The 20,919-nt window shown below is 43.8% G+C and overlaps 1 protein-coding gene and 1 non-coding gene across 20 annotated transcripts; both read right to left on the bottom strand.

Annotated features, from left to right (window-relative positions):
• Nucleotides 1-1,516: 1,516 nt before the first annotated feature.
• Nucleotides 1,517-19,156, bottom strand: LOC145537840 (ubiquitin-like modifier-activating enzyme 1). Of its 19 annotated transcripts, none has more exons than XM_081568759.1 (25): nt 19,033-19,156; nt 16,550-16,608; nt 16,279-16,448; nt 16,020-16,154; nt 15,282-15,388; nt 14,981-15,071; nt 14,742-14,874; nt 12,330-12,427; nt 12,081-12,227; nt 11,776-11,952; nt 11,569-11,673; nt 11,398-11,478; nt 10,885-11,040; nt 8,880-9,045; nt 8,564-8,760; nt 6,899-6,963; nt 6,338-6,533; nt 5,341-5,415; nt 5,041-5,227; nt 3,290-3,378; nt 2,970-3,062; nt 2,544-2,735; nt 2,174-2,275; nt 1,967-2,063; nt 1,517-1,808 (listed from the first exon to the last, which is right to left on the bottom strand). In XM_081568759.1, exons 2-24 carry the CDS (start codon nt 16,572-16,574, stop codon nt 1,986-1,988), a joined length of 2,865 nt encoding a protein of 954 aa, XP_081424885.1. In that variant the 5' UTR covers nt 16,575-16,608; nt 19,033-19,156; the 3' UTR covers nt 1,517-1,808; nt 1,967-1,985. The 19 variants fall into 19 exon arrangements, with proteins under 19 accessions (XP_081424885.1, XP_081424881.1, XP_081424880.1 ...); XM_081568755.1 differs by having other exon boundaries at nt 1,967-2,067; XM_081568754.1 differs by having other exon boundaries at nt 1,967-2,067; nt 6,335-6,533.
• TRNAW-CCA (transfer RNA tryptophan (anticodon CCA)) lies at nt 12,789-12,861 on the bottom strand. The gene has a single exon. It is a non-coding gene; the product is annotated as a tRNA-Trp (tRNA).
• Nucleotides 19,157-20,919: the final 1,763 nt, after the last annotated feature.

The following is a 20,919-nucleotide window of genomic DNA, read 5'->3' on the forward strand; positions in this document are numbered from 1 at the left end:
AAAAATGAAGCATTAAGTTAATCAGTAGCAGTAGCCTCATTTCAAGTGCTAAACAGCCCCATGAGGTTTAAGGGTTGTAGTGCTGAGCACTGTTTGCCCAGACAGTCCCGTAATGCCATGCTTGAGGATCTGGACCTATGAGAGTGGAGAAAAGAGGTAGAAGAATACAGTTTCTAGGCAGCCTTCGAACACTAGGATGATGGAAACCATGGATAAATGTTAGTGTCTTCAGTGCTGTAGAGCAATGAGGATGCCCAAGTGCCAATCCTGGAGAAACTTCTCCATTTAAACTCGACAACTAGCACCACCATTCAGTAAGATACCAGAGGTAAAGAAAATCTGCTCATTGTGTCCATGGCTTTTCTGGGAACAAAAAGAACCTATGGAAGAACTGAGGTCACCTGGAAGATTAATACTGTGGTGATGAAGAGTCAAGGACATACACAGTGTCTGGCCTGCAGCTGGCCCAGACAGTAGCCTGGATGTTGACAGGCCTGCCTGGTTCATGGACTGGCTTAGCTAGTTCCAATATCCAGGTTTGAGTTAGGAATGAGGGCTGTTTCTAACTGCTGTGTAAGAACAAGGGTCTTACATATCTGGGTGACATACCGAGGGTTTGAGTAGTTACCTTTAAGCACCCAAGCTGGTACCAGAGGGTAAGGAAGAAATACAGTGGCAGCTGAACACACTCGTTCCTTCAGCTGTCTGGTCAGTGTGCCTGCTGTGCTCTGTGCTCTGCAGTGGTTGTGTGTACTCTCACTGTTCATCTATGATAAAACCCTTTTAAGTTTTCCCAGTCTGCTGATATCGAAGAAGGAAACAGGGAGACCCAGGGATGAGGGCATCAGGGTACAGCAGACAAGGACTTTTCTTCTCCGGTCAGTAATTTCTTCATAAGTGTACATCTTAAGGCCATGAAACCTCAGTTGAGCAGAGCTTAAGATGAGGATCCCGCACAGCAAAAAGGCACGGTTATAAACCATCCGAGTGCAAGTAAGCTAGAAGAGGACCAAGCTCTAGGACACAGAGAAGCTAAAGTATATTCTCAAAAAAAAAAAAAATAGTATCATGTGCAGTACTACTTGCAACACTTATAGGTATTAATTAAATCTTTTTCTTCTTGCAAACAACTCTTTATCTGATCACTCAAGAGATGAAACAAAGAATATTCACACTGGCAAGATTCAGACCCATAATCCAGACCCAAATTCTACCACCTTGCAAACTGTTATTGCAAGAGAGTAGAACTTGAATCAGATATAATGCATGCGGTAAGGCTAGATATGCTCTACATCCAACCTACAAGTGTCTCTATTTGTCTGTAAGCAGAGGACAGGAGGAAAATGGAGCAAAGCAAGCTCTGGCAAAACAACTGGATTTAATCTTATCTGATAACCCTGGATTTAAGACAAATTCCATGCTGGCGCAGTGCGGAGCCTTTTGGATTAATATGTGAACTTGCTCCTTCCAAAGGCAACTAGGTTCAGGCCTTTGCAAAAGGAAGGATACGGCACACTTGGATTAACACCTCTTTATTAAGAATTCCAACACTAAACACAGGAAGCCACAACAACAAGTTCTCCAAAGGACTTGAGGCTCAGCTTTTGCCAGAAATATAGGGAAAATGGAAACACTGAGTTGAATGAAAACTTGGAAGAGGAGCATAAAGGAATTAGCGAATGGTGTATCGTACATAAGGAACCTCCACATCTTTGCCATCCTCATTATTGCACCACAGCTCAAGCGCCAATGTTTGCACGTGGTGTCCCAGCTTTCGCTTTGATACTTGGCTCACAATTTCTGTCACCCTAGTATGAGGAATAACAGGGTCAGGTAAGTAGAAAAAGAGAAAAGGACATATAGGGGCAAATAACTAAGGAAAACAGTAAATATGAGTTGCATAGAGAGCTGCTACTTCCTAGCCCAGACAGGACCTCTTTCTCCCTGCCCAGGGAGCCCAACTCACGATTGATCCATCCATTCTTTCAGCTTGCTGGATGGCATGTAAAGGGCGTAGAGCGTGGATACACCGTGGGACAGCATGGTGATCTCCAATTTGTGCTCTGTCTGAAGATAGTTAAAAAGGAGGGACAACCATGTCACTAGGATGGACAAAACCAGGAACCAGGGCAAGCACTACCCTACATGTAGTAAGTGAAGAAGGGGGCCTTACCTTAAAGTGGTCAAGGAACTGCTTGAGGGTCATCTCTTTACCATTAGGCTGCGGCCCCTGCACCTCAAAGCGATCCCATAGTGTCCACTCTTGGTTATAAAACTGTGGGATAAAGCACAGTAGGGTAAATCGGAGGAGAAGCCCAGGTTTTACTCTCCTCTTTCAATCACAAATATGCCAGTTTCACTTCCACAGTGCACAGGTTCAAACAATGAACACAGGATGCACAAAATTAAAGCAACCCTCCAGAATGATGAAAACTAGAGCCAGTTCTCCAAGGGTAAGATACATATACCACCTACTCATATACACATATAGTATCACTCACTGATGCGTAATACCAAAAGTTTCCATAAAAACAAGAGTTTACCTGGTGACGGGGTGGGGCAAGGGGCCCAGAGAAGCAGAAAAAGGGCAGGGGCAAGTTGATGAAGCTATTCTTATAGGACTTAAGCTGTTGGTGTCCCTGTACCACTTTGTACAACTCCAGACATACAAGGCCAACTATAGCTGCTGTGGTTGTAGCAATGGCTGGGATGATCTTCCCTGCAATCAGCTTACTCTAGGACACAGAATGTGATGAGCAGAGGTGGTTGTTATGAGAGGCTGAGGGGCCACAGAAAAGGTCGTTATGTGGCAGATTCAAATTTGGAAAGGGTTAGAACAAAAAAAAAAATAAAAAATAAAAATAAAATAAAAATAAAAAAAAATAAAGAATTTCAAGAAAATGAAATAAGATGTAAAAAAAAAAAAAAATTTGGAAAGGGTTCCAGGTTAGATCCAAATTTTTAGTTACCTTTTGCCAGTCTGCGGGGGGAATGTTGTAGTTCTCTGCCCGGAGATTGGATGCAGCCACAATGAAATCCATGTGAAAGTTCGTGTCATCATCCTATTGTTGAGTGGAGACAGAGGAAGAATAGAGGAAGCAGATTAGGAACAAAAGGTTTTCAGCTAGTATGGACTGACTTCTATTCTCCTCCATCACCTGCCAGTCCAGCCAAAGATGTCCAGACCACAAAATAACTGGGCCATATGGTAGGCATGTAAACCTCACAAAAGCTAAAGATGGCTCAGCCCGTCCTGTTCTCCTGCTGAGAGTCACCTCCTCCTAATCACCTTCTCAAAGTTGATGGGGTACATCTTGAACCCAGAAAGTCTCTCTGGGTTCGGCAGCATGGCCTTGAGCTCCTGTAAGCTGTTATCATCTGCAGAGAGCAGATAGTACATGTCAATCCTCAGATACATATTCGATTCCATGCCACGGTCTGAGGTGAAAGCAGGAGTCCAAAGTAAGGCAGAGAAAGTTCACACAGATAAAGGATTTAAAAAGGGAAGACACCTTGGAAAAGAGTAAAACAAAGCGGGAAAGGTAAGGCAGAAACACCCCAAAGAAAAAAGAAGTAGACAGGTGTGTGGGTCATGAAAATTGAGTACATCTAGAGACACTGAGGGAAAAAGACTGAGGCTAAGAAAGGTTTAGACAGCGATACTATTTGTAATAACGAGGGAAGCAGCCCAACTTGCTCACTGATGAATGAGTGGATGCAAAGATGTGGTCTATCCAGTCAGTGAAACATTAAGCCTCCTAAAAAGAGGAACATTTGCAATCCTGGCAGTTTACCAGCATAAATGCACTCAGAACTACATGCTTAGCCGGAGATTGAAAGGCAAATATTGCATAAGGTACCTAAAAATCAAAATCATAGAGATGGAATATACAGTATTGTTTGCCAGAGGCAGAGGGGAAGAGGTCTGGGGTGTTACTGTTTAATGGGTATAGAGTTGAAGATTTGCAAGTTAAGTTCTAGAAATCTGCTGCACCATATAACTGTATTTAATACTACTTAGGAGTCTATTTAAAAATGATTAAGACGGTAAATCTCTTGTGTTTTTTACCACAATAAAAAAGAAAAACACAGGATGTCAATGAGGACATAAATATAAGACATTTTAAAGAAGAAAGACAGAGCCAAGTGGAGATAAGAAAGAAACCACAAAGGCAAACAGGAGACCAGGGGATAAAAGATACAGAAAGGGATATTGCTGGGAAATGCACCAATAGGAAAGAAGAGAGTAGTATGAAATGGGATAAACAGGACACATCTGAGAAGGAAGGAGGAGAACAACAGTGCAGATTGAAAAAAAAAAAATGTATAGGAAAGAAGACAGTAGAAAGTATCTGAAGGGGAGACAGGTAGGGAGATGCATAAAGAGAAATTTAAAGAGGAGTCGGTGAGAGTAGCTATTTCGACCGAAACTGCAAGAGATATATGAGGAGGGGAGAGATATACAAGGGAAGAAATTGAGGGATACATACAAAGAAGATAAAATGTAGACAGGGGCTTATAGATCACGAGACGGGTAGGGGAGACATGGAATTTTAAGTTGGGGGACAGTTACAGATGGGGAGATGAGGAATATCTTGAGAGAGAGGTGAGGAAAGATACCCAGCGATTAATAACAGGTTACAGATACATATCAAAGAGAAGCAGGGATGTAGATGAGAAGATCTGTCAAGACGAACCAGGGAAGAAATCAGGCAGAGAGAGACTAGTGGTAGAAATCACATCCATTTCTACCTCAGAAGAACACAAAAAGTAGTGGAGGAAAATAGAACAAAACAAAGAAAAAACACAAAAAAAGACATGGTCCACCTGAGAGAAGGAGAAGAAAGAAGTAGTGCAAGAGAGAATTTGTCTCAATCAAACCCTACTGGAAACAGAAGAAGCAAGGAAAAAGGGCACTGGATAAATCTCAGACTGGAGATGACAGAGAAGAGCCAGGGGCAAAACATCAGTGCACAGGAGGCTTGCATGGACATGGGCTGAAGTGGTGTGGTGGCTCCAGCCCAACAAATGTGCTCTCACCAGTGGAGGAACCGGTTTGCAGCGCCTGGTCAGAAACCTGGATCCTGATGCCAGACTTTGGGGTGAACTCAGGCAACTGCACAGACTGAATGAGTATGGTGATAGCAGTCCGGTCCTGAGAGCCCACCATCCCATAGGTCTGGGCAAACAGGTTGGCAGCAGCTATCACGTAGTCCAGGTGCAGGGGCTAAGAGAAAGCAAGGTAAGGAGGGGTAAGAACATCAGTACTCCCCTACAGAGGCTCAGCCTCCTTCAGCGACTTTGCACCCAACCACAGAAGACCCAGGAGAGTAGACTTACATTGTTGACATCAAAGATAAGCGGGTGTGGGCAGCGTTTAGGCCCCGACCAGAAAGGGGCTCCTGAACCTTTGAGCTAGAAAACAGAAAGATTTGGGGGAGCAGAACCTGCCACAAGAAGCCTCTCTCATAACCGTGACTCCTCATTTTCAGTCCTGGAAGGCCCAACTCACTATCCTTTGACACTCACTTTCTGCCAGATAGAGAGATATTTATGAACCTTTTATGGACAGCCAGCCACTTTGTTCTTACTGTTCAGACACTACGTCATGTCCAACTCTTTGTGACCCCATGGACTGCAGCATGCCAGGCTCCTCTGTCCATGGGAGTTTCCAGACAAGAATACTGGCATGAGTAGCCATTCCCTTCTCCCGGGGATCTTCCCGACGCAGGGATTGAAGCCAGGTCTCCTGCACTGCAGGCAGATTCTTTACCACTGAGCCACCAGGGAAGCCCACTGGGCAGTGTACTAACAATTTACTATTAAATAGCAATTAACCTTCATAAAACTCTCATGAAATTAGGAATCACTATGCCTAATTCCATGATGAGGATACCGAGGTGAAGAGAGGAACTGCATAACTTGTTCCAAGAGAACACAGCTAGATTCTATGCCATTTACCCTGACTTTTTTCTTCTACACTTTTGACAGTCTTGACTGGTATTTCTGCAATGACACATCCTATGTCTAAGGGAAACTGATAACCAAGTATCTGACGGCTAGAGGAAAGAGTGACTGTGGATTAGAGAAGAAGGGTGGGAGTCTTTGACCTCAAAAATCACTTGCTTAATCATTCTAAGAGCTCTCAAAGCCTTGCTGAGCTTGCCACAGCGGGATTAACTGGAATGAATCATGTCAAAAGCATAGCGGAAGCCAACACAATAGTGTAAAGCAACTATCATCCATTTAAAAATAAATTTAAAAAAATTATAAAACGCTGGGGCAGACTGTTTCCGGTAAACCTGTTGACAAATGGTCCCTGCAACTGTGTTACTACCTGGTTAGGAGGAAAGTTGTGCAGCAGCTGTCTGATGCTGTTGGAGTACTGGGTATGCCAGTGGTAGTACGCCCAGGTCACACAGTCAGCCCATGATTGTGGCCGTTGCAGCACTAAGCTGCGCTGCACATCCTTCAGCACCTCCAGAGGTTGGGTGCCTGTCAGGCGCAGCATTCGTTCCACAAACTTGGGGTCTCTATCAAGAATCAGAGGGGAAACCAATGCAGAATTACACAGTGATCCCAGGAGTACGCTTATGTCTGTGGAAAGTCAGTCCTGACTTCCAAAGGTATAAGGCCCAAGCAACCATTAATTTATTCAGAAAGTAGACCAGGGAATTCCCTGGTGGTCCTCTAACTGTGCTTCCACCACAGAGGGTATGGATTCAATCCCTGACTGGGGAACTAAGTGTCCACGTACTACTGTGTGATTCTTGGTGTGTCCCCCAAGCCCCCTAAAAAAAAAAAAAAAAAGTACAGTAGCTCCTAACTGTTAAGAAGTTACAGAGTGCTTTGATGGGCCAGAGACAGGGTGAGGAGGCATTTGGACCAAAGTGCTCACGTAAGGTATTGGTTGACATTTTCTGCTGGCTTCTTGAAGAGACGTTCAAACTCATCCCGAGCCCACTGCAGACAGGGCAGAAAACATTACGTGAGGTACAGGAAACGAATGAGATAACAAAAAGTTTCTGCAGGCATAAGAGAGACCATCAGGGAAATAAAGCAAACAGGAAGAGCATGGCTGCTATGGGAAAACAGGCATGAAGCCATCCCAATGGGACACCTCAAACTTTTGAAGCCCCAACCCCCATTCTATTTAAAAATCAATGATGTTAATCTGGGCAGAGATTACTACACAAGCCGAAGTTTGTGGTAAACTTATTCTGAGGTTGAACACGTTACCCTAGGTATGTCATGCCTAAATTATAAAAAAAAGTTCACCCCAACAAGGAAACATGCATTATCTCTCCACAATGATCTTCTGGGGACTTGGGAGAAATAATAACAGCACTTTGCCCCTGAGAATTAAAGAGATCAATAAATACAGTCCCAGGCACAGTGATATGAGGCATCCTGTTGGTGGAGATCCAGATTCAAATGCCAGCTCTGCCACACTTTTGTGACCTTCATGTACATCTTGACTTTTGTATCCTCCTTTCACAAGTCTGTATCACTACTGTCTATACCTCAAGGAGTGAATATCAAAGAATAAGCACACAGGTGTGTATTTAAAACTTATTTTGAATGTCACAAGGACATACCAATGTAAATGCTTTGCAAAAGTCCTGTGAGTAACTCTCAATGTAAAATTTCCATTTCACAAAGCTCTTTTATTGGCCTCTCTATATGTTAGTAGAAAGAAACAGAGTAACGGAAACATAACCTTGCATAGGTTTTACATATTGAGAGAAACAGACACATACACACCAACACATCTTTCTACCTCTCCCTCCGTCTGTCTCTGACTATAAATATATACATACACACACAGACATGGGAGGCATGGACAGGCAGAGAGACACACTGTGTACTGAGTCCATAAGTATAAACTCATCCTGAAAGGAAAAGTGACAGATTCAACTGTTTCTTCTCATTTTCTGACTAATCTCATACTTCTGACACATCCTCAAAAACTGCATTAGGAATTATTTGGGTAAAATGATGGTTATTTTGGGACCGAAAAGGAGACAGGAATTAGGGCTAGCTTCTGAGTTCCAGTTAAAGGGAGGCTTTTACATTGTCAATCTTGATGACAAATATGTTCATACATTTATATATGCACGTTACATAAACAGAATTAGTCTGACAAACAAGTTGCTAAATGTATTTTGGACAAAAAATCAGAACATCAGTCGTAAATATGTACGCAGTAGAGACAGGTTTAAATAACCAGCAGAGCTGATATTAAGAAGTTGATTTTCTTTAGCAAGAAAACTGTATTCTGTATATAAAGAAAGACATCTTCACTTTTTAGATATACACTTCTTATGTAAAATGTTTTATATAGTATACATAATACTTTCCTGTATGTTACCAAAATAAAATTCCCATGTTAAGAAAAAGCATTCCAAAAAGTTTAGGGTACTAGGTTTAAAGTGAAGGGAGGAGATTTGAAGGGAGGGCACATTTTATATACACTGAGGCTTGCATCATTGGAATAAAAAGAGCTTGGCACTGTCTAGAGGCCTGTCTTGTTCCACCTCTTTCTACCCCCACAGCTGATCACCTGCAAAGTGTGCTCGATGGCATTCGGGAAGTTCTTCAGGGTGCAGATGGGGATGGGCTTCTCAGGAGGGTCCTGGCTGGAGCTGTATGACTCTGTCAGGAAGGGGATAACCACTTGTACATTACCCTTGGTTCCCAGTGTACCTGACTCCAGAAGTGGCTTATGGTAGTAAACACAGCGGCGGTCCATGTATATGCCTGTGGGAAAGAGTCAACAGATGAAGGGGAGGTAAACATCAGTACAGGAGAAGATGACACTCCCTCCCGAAAACACAAACACGGCTCTGGCCTTGTTCTCACCCATCCAGCGCACTTACGGGCGTCCACATTGTCCAGGGCATTGGCCACACCATCCAGGTTTTGGAAGAAATCATCATCATATACATGCTCTGTCTCAGGGCCCACACGGTTCTGATGGCTTATAATCCGGATGTGTGGATTTATCTGGCTCACAGCTGCAGCGGCTGTATCAGACTTCAATTTCTGGTTAGGGGCAGGGGAAACAGAATTGTCATGTATAAAATCACCCAACACACCTGTGCAGACCTCTTCTGAAAACTGATTAAGTAATGATGCTCAAGACCAACACTGTTAGTTCAGGGGGCCCTGTGGCATATGACAAGTGCCACAGACCTGAGGCTGAAACAAATTGGGAACAGGGCTGAAAAAGAAAATAGTAATACGATAGGAGACAATCGGTCGAGCCCCTGTTTCTTCTATCTACCCAATATGCATTGTTATTTTTAGTTGCCAGCACCCAGAATGCACATGGTGTGCATTCACTGCGAGAAAACCAAGATCCTCTGGTTTACCAAAAGCACAATCCTCTGAAACCCCGTGTCAGCGCAAGTTCGTGGTCTGTTCAAAACCTTCTATCGGTTCCCACTTTCAACTAAGGATAAGATGAGGTGGCCCCTATTACTTTTACAAGTTTCTTTATTCCCATGATCTCCCACTGTCTCTGTCTCTCAACCACAGAAAGAATATTTCAACCTTGAGATTTTCCTCATGCTGCTATCTTTATGTGGTATACTCTTTCCTGAGATTTCTTCCACTTCACCTGTATTATCTTTAATTCTCTGTGGAAATGCCACCTTTCCAATGAGAACTTTCTTTACCACACTGCAAACTATCCTCTCATGGTACTTGTTCTTTATCTTGCTTTTCATCCTTAGCCCAAAACATTATTTTTCACCCCATGTTTGAACTATACATTGTGCTATTGTTATTTATCCACTCTAGCACTTGGCAAAAGCAGAGCTCTTAGAAAGGTTTTTTTAATGTGATGCAAAGCCATCAAGATTCCCTACATTAGACATTTAAACAGAGAAATGTTTAAATTATATAAGTCTGTTTAAAAATCAGATAATTCCATTACATAACACAAATGTTAAGAAAAACATTGCAACATGAAACTTTAATATTAGACAGGAATCAACTGTATTAACAGTTTTGCAAATTTGTCTTAAGCTGTTTTAGAAGACAGATGAATTTTCACAAGTACTGCAGTCAATGCATTGTATATGTTGCTTAAAAGAACATAAGGGGTATTCAGCCTTGCCAAAAAAAGTTCCAGTAACAGTTTTCAGGTGATATTTAAAAAAATACATAAAAGTAGACAAGTGTTTACAAATGTAGTTGCAAGGTGAAATGTGGAATCCATAGCAACATCCACTGGTTTTCAATGCATTTTGAAAGGATCTCCTTTAATGCACAATTCTGTACCATCATACATTGATCTAGTCATTTGGAAAACACTGTGTCCTTTTCAGACAGCTTTCAAAAGCAGAGAGGAAGGTTCCCCATCCCACTGGTGAGATGAGAATAAGAAGAAAATAATATCCCCGTAAGTCTTAACACAGCTGTGGACTTGAGGAAAGAGCGCTGTCTACCTCCACCGAACTTTGAGACTCTCTCAATGTTATGTCATCACATCAGAGAAGAGCAGAAACTTCTCTACTTTCTTATATATCTCAACTATCAAAGTAGAGCCTAGCACCTGCATGATAAAATGAAAGGCAGACACCGAGCAGGCAAAAAATAACCCTGACTTTAACAAAAGACTTTCCTCTATAACCTAGCTTCTGTAATCTCACATAAGCAGTAACTAAAAATCAAAGGAAAAAAAGAGTAGGGAGAGATGTAAAATGGCAAATGCAAGATATAAGTACTCAGTGAATACCTGCTGAAAAACTGAACTGTAGAGAAAAATTAAGGGAAGAGCTGAAGGAAAGGGGGAAACACAAAAGACCTAAGTCAGTATGATGGATAACAAGAAAAAGGAGAAAAACTCAACAACTTAACCCTGTCCATCTCACTCACCGTGACATCCCAAGGACGGAACAGAAACTGTCGGTTCAGATTTGACTTCTCAACGACGTCCATGTCTGTAACTGTGATTGACCCACCATCCCCACAGCCGAGGCCAATCATGGCAAAGTTCTTGAGCAGCTCACAGCCAATGCCCCCTGCACCCACCTGAAAGGCAGTCAAGAAGAGAGAGAGGTAATGGTTAGGGGGCCTTGGGTAACAAAGCCACCCCTCAGTCCTTATTCTTTCTGGAGACTGTAAGAGAGGTTGGTTAACAGAATCTAAGACTGCATATTTAAGGCCCAGGAGCATAAAAATGCATGCTCATCAGGAAAAAGGCAGAAGACCAGGAATCAAGGACATGGTATGAAAACAAAACAAAACAAAACAAAAACACAACAACAGTAAACAGAAGAGATGATAGTACAATCAAACACCCTCCCTTCTAAGGCAAGGGGAGACTCCAGAAGAGGTGGCCAGAGCTAGAATAAATAAAAGTAGCTTTTGCCCAACAGGCATTCTCACCAAGAAGTATCTCTGCTTTCCCAGCTTCTCTTGCAGGCTGGAGCCAAATACAGCCGCTTGCCCATCGTAACGGTTCTGGCACTGCGTCATGTGAAGGGAGGAGAGGATTAGAGAAAAGGTCCATTAGAGAGGACAAAAGTAATACCTACTCTGTGGGCCCCCATCACGTACTGGAAGGCATCTGTCCTCTGTGAGAGCCTCTTGGTCCTCAGGGAGACACTCAAGGGCATCAAAGTACAGCCACTGCATAATAGGCATGAACTTTCCAGAGCAGGCCTGAAGAGGAGGTAAGAAAGGGGAAGTGATCCCTGGCTAATCATAGCCTGACAGCAAGTAGCAGAGTCAGGAAGAAACCTGGCCCACTCCCACCACACCTACCTTCATAACCTCCTGAGCAGCCAGGCCCCCAATGAAGGCGTTCATGGGTGCTAGATCCCCAGCAGCCACGTAAGCCAGCTTCCTGATGAGGTCTTCACGCAAACTGTCTTGCTGCACTGCTGGCGGGGCTTGAGCACTCACAGCCTCTGCTAGGACCACCAGTTCTGTTGCATCCTCCTGGTAGGACACAAGAAACAAAGGCTCAGTCATGCCACTGTGGGGAGAGGGAGAAAAAGTAAAGAGATGGAAGAAGTAATGGCGGAGCTTTGGTGCAAGGACCCAGGCTGGCTTGATCACCCACCTACCTCACTGTGGGGCCGAGGGGGCCGGCCATGCTGAGCACAGAACTGGTGCAAGGCCTGGAAACCAATGTGCAGTTGAGCAGAGCGAGAATACTCGGCAATATCTGTTATCACAAAGTCTGGCTCTGCCAGTGAGTTGAGCAAGGATTTCTGGTGGAGAACAGAGAATAGCACATCAGAACTAGAAAAGCAAAATGAAACAAAAGAAAACATACCTGGAACCCTACAGTATACCCTCCCATACATACTCACAAAGCTTATCTTCTTAGGTATTTTGACCTGACTGACAATGCCTCCACGGATATAATCAGAGAAATTTGAAGTATCACAGATACTAAAGGTGTAGGGACCTAGAGGATAAAAAGCATGAAGGCTTATCTGTCAATTCACACCATCCCAAGATCAACAGGACTATCAAAACCAGAATGGCAAAACCTCCCACTCTCACTCTTCGCCACCTACCTCTACCTTGGATTGGAAATGGGATTAGCAGATGCAAACTATTACACCCAGGAGAGATAAACCATATTCAATACCCTGTGATAAACTATAATGGAAAGAAAGAAAGTAAGAAAGAAAAGAAAGGGAAGTCGCTCAGTCGTGTCCGACTCTTTGCGACCCCGTGGACTGTAGCCCACCAGGCTTCTCCGTCTGTGGGATTCTCCAGGCAAGAATACTGGAGTGGTTTGCCATTTCCTTCTCCAGGGGATCTTCCCTGACCCAGGGATCGAACCCGGGTCTCCTACATTGGAGGCAGATGCTTTAACCTCTGAGCCACCAGGGAAGCACTATAATGGAAAAGAATACATAAAAGAATATATATACAACTAAATCACTTTCCTATAAAACAGAAACCAACACAAAAGATGCTAAGTCAACTGCACTTCAATTAAAAATACTTTCATTAAAAACTAACAAACAAAAAACTCCACAATCCTGACTTCTTCAATACCATAGCTACTCGATGTCTAAATTGTCACTCTGAAGAAAAAGCAGCGAGCTCTTACAGGATCCAACATCAACGAGATAAGCTCAAAACTTACGAAAACAAGAAAATGTAGCTTGACAACTCTAAAATCCACAATTATGTTGCTTCCATCAAAAATTTCCAGATTATGGATCTCTGGCTTTAGTTTTCATCAAGTCTGTAAACTGTGAAGCATTATATCTTTAAAAAACATTTTTCTGCTCATGCCTTTGTTGGGATTCATTAAATTCCATGTATTATTTTTCACTTGAAGCAGCTTGTGTTTTTTTCTATCTTCCAAATCACTCTTTACTTAATTTATGATTACTGAGAACTCCACTGATGTATGAAATGTTTTTATGACTTGACAGGGGTTGTTGTTGTAAAGAACCTGCCTGCTAATGCAGAAGATGTTAAAAGAGTTCCAGGTTGGATCCCTGGGTTGGGAAGATCCCCTGGAGAAGGAAAGGCTATCCCACTCCAGTGTTCTTGCCTGCAGAATCCCATGGACAAAGGAACCTGGCAGACTATGGTCTGTAGCGAGGCAAAGACTTGGACACAACTTCAGTGACTTAGCGTGCATGCATGCATGCGTGTGTGCACTGACTTTATATACTTGGTATGTTTGCCAAATTAACACACAAGAAAAAAGTAGTAGATTTAACACGGTAGGAGAAATTATCCACAATACAACAAAGAGGGGGGTAGAAAAACCAAAAAAGTAATGTGGCTTAAAATACGTGCAATTGGAGATCTGCAACATGATGGAGTGGGGAGTGAGCTGAGAAAGTAGTATTTTGACCAAGGAAACAGGGGTGGGGAGGACACAGCAATTTTCCAAATCTGATAAAGCTATGAACTCAGAGTTAATATAAATTTGATAAATCACAAAGGAAACATGGAGAAAATTACACAAAGGTCTATCATAAGTGCAAAATTACATTCAGGTGTATCATAATCAATACATTGCTGAAGATCAGTGACAGAAAATATAAGCACGTTAAAGACAAAGGAACAACGAAAAGAACAGGAGACTTTGCAGGGAAAACAGGCAAGAAAGAACAGAACCACATTTTTAGAATGCTACACTCTGCAAAAAATTGTTTTTCAAAATCAAGCATTCTGAAAGAAAGACAATTTCAAACATCAAAAAGCAAGAAGAGTCACCACTAAAATACAACATAAGATAAAGCGCTTGGGCGGAAGCAAAACGACACTGGATGCACATGTAAACCTAGAGAACATGTAACTGTCAAACAGAATCAAATAATTTTAATTTGAGCATTATAAAATAAAAATGCTCTTCGAGCTTTTTCATGCTTGAAGAACTTTATGACATGTATGAAATTGCAAATATTTTGTTGTGTGTGTGCAGTGATGAAGTATTACTTGGAAAAGTCAATGCAGAACTTACTTTTATACAGTCTGAAAGTTAAAGAAAAAAAAAAAGAGAGGTGCAATCAATGAGCCAGATGGAATCAAACGCTAGTGGTATTAATCTATTCTGCTTCTAGGTTCAGTTCACAGTTCTCAACTAAGGCTACTTGGATACCTGTATTATAAATCCCAGGTGAGAGATTAGAGACTTATCTCCCCTTGGCGTGTGGTATATATAATTCAGCACACGTCTGTATGACCACAGGGACAATTCTCCTTTTGCTCTAGGTAATCACTTCTTGACCCCAGGCTTAGCATACCCAGCACTTTGATCTCTAGTGGACAGATGCCGTTGAGTTCATTCATGCCCTGAATTTCTGTAAAGGAGACAAAGTCACCGCTCTCAAATCCATGTCGGGCTTCATCCAGGCAAGTGACAACACCAGGGTTGCCCTGGTTGGAAGAGAAGTAAAGAAAACCTCATATGTAGATCAGGGTACCAGGAGCATACACAAGGACCACGGCTACAAACATACCATCCTGGGGCCAGACTCCATACCTTGGTAACCATAGAAACCATAGCACTGAGAGGCTGTTCCCCATTGGAATCTGTGAGGATCATTTCCTCTCCAAAGTCACAGAACAATTGCCTGTAAAAGGAGAAAACAAGACTGAGACCAGGAACCTGGGTATTGAGGCATCATGCTGGTAATCAGACAGTGCTTACGCTGTATGGGCAGAGGTGGACATGCAGACTTGCACACCTGGTTTCCTTAAGAGAATCATTAGGGCACTGAGAGCCAGGGGGTTTGGGCCTGGGCTAGGAAGGAGTTAGGATAAAGGGAGAAGCAGGCACTCACCCAAAAAGACCTCGAGTGTCTGCTACCACCAGCTTGATTCCGTGTCTGTGACAGAACTCACCCACCTGCAGCTGGTCCTCCAAAGGAGAGTTGGTAAGGACCACCACCTGTAACAAGAAAGAAGCTCACTGCAAAAAGGACTGGCACTGAGGAAGGGGAGTAAGAAAATAAAGGAGAAAGGCAGGTCAGGAACTGCCAGATGTTCAGGGCTCAGGCTTACTAGTTCTGACCTGTTCTACAAATATAAAATACACGTATCACACTCAGTGAGGGCGAAATCTCAAGATGAATATGAATTCCCAGACTATGACAAGAAAAGTAAAGAGGTAGTAGTGGGACAGAATGTGAAGACCAACTAATTCACTTTTTTGAAAAGCAAACACCCACTCCTACCTTCCTACAACCATGCGTGCCCTTTTACATACTCTGTAAAAGTTGGCATTTCACCTCCAATCCTACGCTTTCATTAGTTTCCATTTTCAGACTAAACAAAATAGGACAAAGCTAACCCTGTTCAGCAATGATGTGGAAAGAATCATTGTCCAAATGTTCCTCCCTAATCACAAGGGTACGTTTCTACCACTACAACAAGGGTAGATGGGTACCCAGTACCCAAGTTCTCTGGGAAACCCCAGGCAGTGTATCAGCACCCACAGGCCCAATCCATTGAAAAAAAAAATAGTGAACAAACTAGAAAATGGATCTGAGAAAAGTAAGGCAGGTTGATGCTGCAGATACCTGGAAATCACTAAGGAAGTCTTCAACAAGGGCCCCAGAGTAGGTGCTGACTAGCACATAGCGGTTGAGTTCAGCAAGGCGGGACTGTGAGGCTTCAGCCCAGTTCTTACCAATGTCCTCCTCTCGCAGGTAGAACTAAAAGAAGGTACAGAAAGGAACGCGAGAACTAGAAGAAGGTACAGAAAGGAACAAAGTGAAGTGAATGCAGAGATCAAGCAGTTAGGTGCCTGTGCAAGGAAAGGGAGTCAGGAAGGGGTACCTGGGACGAGAGGTCAGCCCACTGAGCAGTGCCCTGATCATGCAGGGTGACAGCTTTGACACCACCGAGGATGATATTCTTGGCAATCTCCACCCCTAGGCCCCGAAGGCCTGATACCAGCACACTGGATGCTTGGAGATGCTTCATAGCCTCGTGGCCGAGGACATTATCTGCCAGGTTTGAAGAAGACTCTGGGTCAGGGCTTGGCCCACCCTCCTTTGTCTTCTATGTCCCTCTGCTGCTTCATATACCCAGGTTTAGGCACACTTACAACTGTCGAGAGTAAAGACCCTCATCTATGTCTGTTTCACTGCACTTCTTTGGCATTTCCTAGGAATGGAGGGAAAAAAAGTTTCAGCAAGATAAAATAAGGGCTTAAATAACAGAGATACTGCTACTCGACCACCAACTACAACACCATCCCACCTCCAAGATTTATGTTAGAGACACTGGCTGATCCTGATGGCTCTGTGGACATCACAGAACAAGCAGAGGAGAAATCAGGACTTGGTTTTGAATCAGGTCCAGACATGCATTGTTTCGACAGTGGCAAGCTGGGCATCTTTAGAAAAAGGGTCAGAGATGAGCCAGATGTAGGCAGACTTTTCTTTTTGTTAATGGTAACTCTAAGGGAGAGAAGGGGTTTAGTACTAATAATCTCATTTTAAGAAAAGAAGAATGAAAACATGCTAGGTACTAAAGCCACTGAGAGGAAGGAAACAGAAAGCCGAGCTCAGACAGCTGACATTCCCTAGGAAGAGAAAAGAGTTTCAGGAAGTAACAGACTGAAGACTCAGGACCACACCCCGGCTAGATCACAACGTCTGCCTGGGTTTCAGGCAGGCTGAATAGATGCTGAGCAGGGGATGCAGGCTGATGTAAGGCTGTTGGAGTAGGGGATATGATAATGCTCTATGGGCCAATGAGACCACAAGTGAAGACTTGCAGCTTCTGAATGAGGATGCTGGGGGCCTCCCAAGGCCCTCAGGGTGTAGTATAAGGCAAGATGTGGAGTAACAGGATTTTTTAAAAAGCTAGAAAATTAGCTACTTTTCGAATGCACAGATAGAGCACCAGCAAGACTGGGAAGATGAGCCTCTACCAGGGATGATTAGGACCAAAATCTGCAAGGGTGTTATCAGATGCTGCCACAGAAATGGGGGGAATTGGGGAAGAACTGGGGAAGGATGTCTGAAGGAGTATATATCCAAAGAATTTCTGCCTGGTGTCTTATCTCTTAGGGGGTTCTGAGGGATGATACCTGGGATTATTTGAAAAGAACTGTGCCACAGTGAAAAACCTGGGTATTCTCCAACAGCAGATAATGGCTTAGGAGTAAAGCATATTAGTGAACAACAATATTGGATTCAGAGGTGTTTCCTTATGGAAATGCTAAAGTGGAGTTTGTGGAGCTGGGCCACTAAGCAGAAATCTTGGCCTTAGGAACATTTCTTAAAGGAGATGTAGAAATGAAAGGTCTTTAAACTGACATGCTAAAGAAAGATTGTATTTTAACTGGAAATACTGGGTCCAGAGTGATCTCTGTGATAAGAGATTACAATGAAGGTGAGCTGTGTGGACGGGGTCTCTCAGCAGGGGTTAGTTAGGGTCAGTAGTATTCACTGGTCTTGTACTTTTTTTTAATCTCTGCAAGGTTGCTAGGAGGAGAAAACGAGTGAGTGAAATGGTGTGTCAGCAAAGATGTTCGAGAAAAGTCTCTTTGAGGGAACTGAAGGGTAAACACACCGGGCCCAGGCTTGGGTTCCTCCTGGAAGCTGTGAAGGTACTAATTTTGATTTAAGGTCTTCATAGGAATATATGCCTAGCAATTCTGAGCCTGGTGCTGTAAGATACTAGGCAGTGAGATTTTTGACTAGACATGTGGACCTGAGCCTCTAAAGGCAGAAATCGGGGCCTCTGGAGCCCTGAGGTGCGATTTTGGAACCCAAGGGAAGAAAGGGTAACATCCACCCTGCACTTGGCTGTTATGCCCTTGCACCAGCACTTACACGGCCCCTTAAACTCAGTTTAGGGTATCCCAGTTCAGTTCGGGAGAAGGCAATGGCACCCCACTCCAGTACTCTTGCCTGGAAAATCCCATGGACAGAAGAGCCTGCTGGGCTGCAGTCCAGTGGGGTCGCGAAGAGTCGGACACGACTGAGCGACTTCACTTTCACTTTTCACTTTCATGCATTGGAGAAGGAAATGGCAACCCACTCCAGTGTTCTTGCCTAGAGAATCCCACGGACGGCGGAGCCTGGTGGGCTGCCGTCTATGGGGTCGCACAGAGTCGGACACGACTGAAGCGACGCAGCAGCAGCAGCAGCAGCAGCAGCAGCAGCAGCAGCACAGCAGTTCAGTCCGGTCGCTCAGTCGTGTCCGACTCTTTCCTACCCCATCAACCGCAGCACGCCACGCCTCCCTGTCCATCACCAACTCCCGGAGTCCACCCGAAGCCATTTCCACTGAGTCGGTGATGCCATCCAACCACCTCATCCTCTGTCGTCCCCTTCTTCTCCTGAATCCCAAGAACTCCCCAAAACCCTTCCGAAAAAAGCTGGCTAAAAATCGCTGCCCGAAAGTGCTGCCAGAGGAGAGCAGCAGACAAAAGCCATCTGTTACCAATGCCAGTTCGCCACGTGGCTCCGCCGGCTACTCCACGTGTAGCAGAAGCCAAACCCAGCCAAAGCACTCTTTTTACTCTTCCTTCCCCGCCGACTAACTAACAGATAGTTGCTGCAGCCTCAGCCTTACCTGCTCTCCCTGCTGCCCCTTTCACTGATACACCTTTTTACCTCCAACGCAGAGACAAAATGGTGGCCACTAGGCTTATCGCGGAAAGCTTGCTCTTCCTCTCTGTCTCGCCAACTGGTGAATCACGGCTGACGTCAGCCGCATTAGACACGTCATTACGTATGCTGCAGGAAAGGGGAAGATAGCTCCCTCTGGTGGCTGCATGCACTAGTGTTAATAGCTCAGTCGTTTCCTCCTCTTTGTGACTCCAGAGCTTGTAGTCCCACAGGCTGCTCTGTCCATGGAATTCTCCTGGAAATAATATTGGAGTGGTTTGCCATTTTAAAATTGGTACAAGGTAAAATACAATAGTTACATCGTTTTTGTGGGCTTCCTTCGTAGTTCAGTGGTAAAGTGTTGGCCTATCAAAGCAAGAAATAGAGAAAGTTCAGGAACCCGGGAGTTCAGTGTATTTGGGTGGAAACAGAAATCTTAAAGAAGTAACCTTTCCCATAGCTGCTTTTCTTCTTCTTCTTCTTCTTCTTCTAGCAACACATACTTTCAGTTCAGTTCATTCCCAGTCGTGTTAGGCTCCTTGATACCCTGTGGACTGCAGCATGCCAGGCTTCCCTGTCCATCAGCAACTCCCCCAGTTCTGGCAAACTTATGGCCATCCAGTCAGTGATGCCATACAACCATCTCATCCTCTATCCTCCTCTTTGTCTCCTGCCTTCAGTCTTTCCCAACATCACGGTCTTTTCCAATGAGGCAGTTGTTAACTCAGGTGGCCAAAGTATTGGAGATTAAGCTTCAACATCAGTTCTTCGAATGAAAATTCAGGACTGATTTCCTTCAGGATTGACTGGTTTGAGCTCCTTGCAGTCCAAGGAACTCTCAAGAGTCTTCTTCAACACCGCAGTTTAAAAGCATCAATTCTTGGATTCTCAGCTTTCTCTGGTCTAGTGCTCACATCTGTTCATGACTACCGGAGAAACCGTAGTTCTGAGTAGACCTTCCTCCCCAAATAATGTCTCCTTTTAATATGCTGTCTAGGTTGGTCATAGCTGTTCTTCCAAAGAGCACGTGTATTTTAATTTCATGGTTGCAGTCACCATCTGCAGTGATTTTGGAGTCCAAGAAGATAAAGTCTCCCACTGTACCTCTTGTTTCCCCAACTATTTGTCAAGAAGAGATGAGACTGGGTGTCATGATCTTAATTTGTTGTGTTGAGTTTTAAGCCAGCTTTTTTCAGTCTCTTCTTTCACTCTCATCAGGAGGCTCTTCAGTTCCTCTTCACTTTCTGCCATAAGGATGATGCCATCTGCATACCTAGGTTGTTGAAATTTCTCATGGCCATCTTGACTCTAGCATGTGCATCATCCAGCCTGGCTTTTCCGTGATGTACTCGGCATGAAGGTTAAATAAGCAGGGTGACAGTATACAGCTCTGACGTTCTCCTTTCCCACTTTGGAACCAGTCCACTGTTTCATGTCCAGTTGTAAGTGTTGCGCCCTGACCTGCATGCAGATTTCTCAGGAGGCAGGTACAGTGGACTAGTATTTCCATCCCTGTAAGAATTTTCCACAGTTTGTCATGATCTGCACAATCAAAAGCTTTGAGATAGGCAATAAAGCAGAAATAGATGATTTCTGAGACTCTCTTTCTTTGTGTATGATCCAACGGATGGTGGTGATTGATCTCTTGTTCCTCTGCCTTTTTAAATATCCAGCTTGAATATCTGGAAGTCTTGGTCTCCATACTGTTGAAGGCTGGCTTGGAGATTTTTGAGCAGTACTTTGCTAGTGTGTGAGGTGAGTGCAATTGTGCAGTAGTTTCAACATTCTTTGGCATTGCCTTTCTTTGAGATTGGAATGAAAACTGACCTTTTGCAGTCCTCTGCTGAGTTTT

This window comes from Giraffa tippelskirchi, chromosome Y (genome assembly GCF_054371585.1).
Source record: "Giraffa tippelskirchi isolate mGirTip1 chromosome Y, T2T-mGirTip1v1.2.pri, whole genome shotgun sequence".
Taxonomy (NCBI): domain Eukaryota; kingdom Metazoa; phylum Chordata; class Mammalia; order Artiodactyla; family Giraffidae; genus Giraffa; species Giraffa tippelskirchi.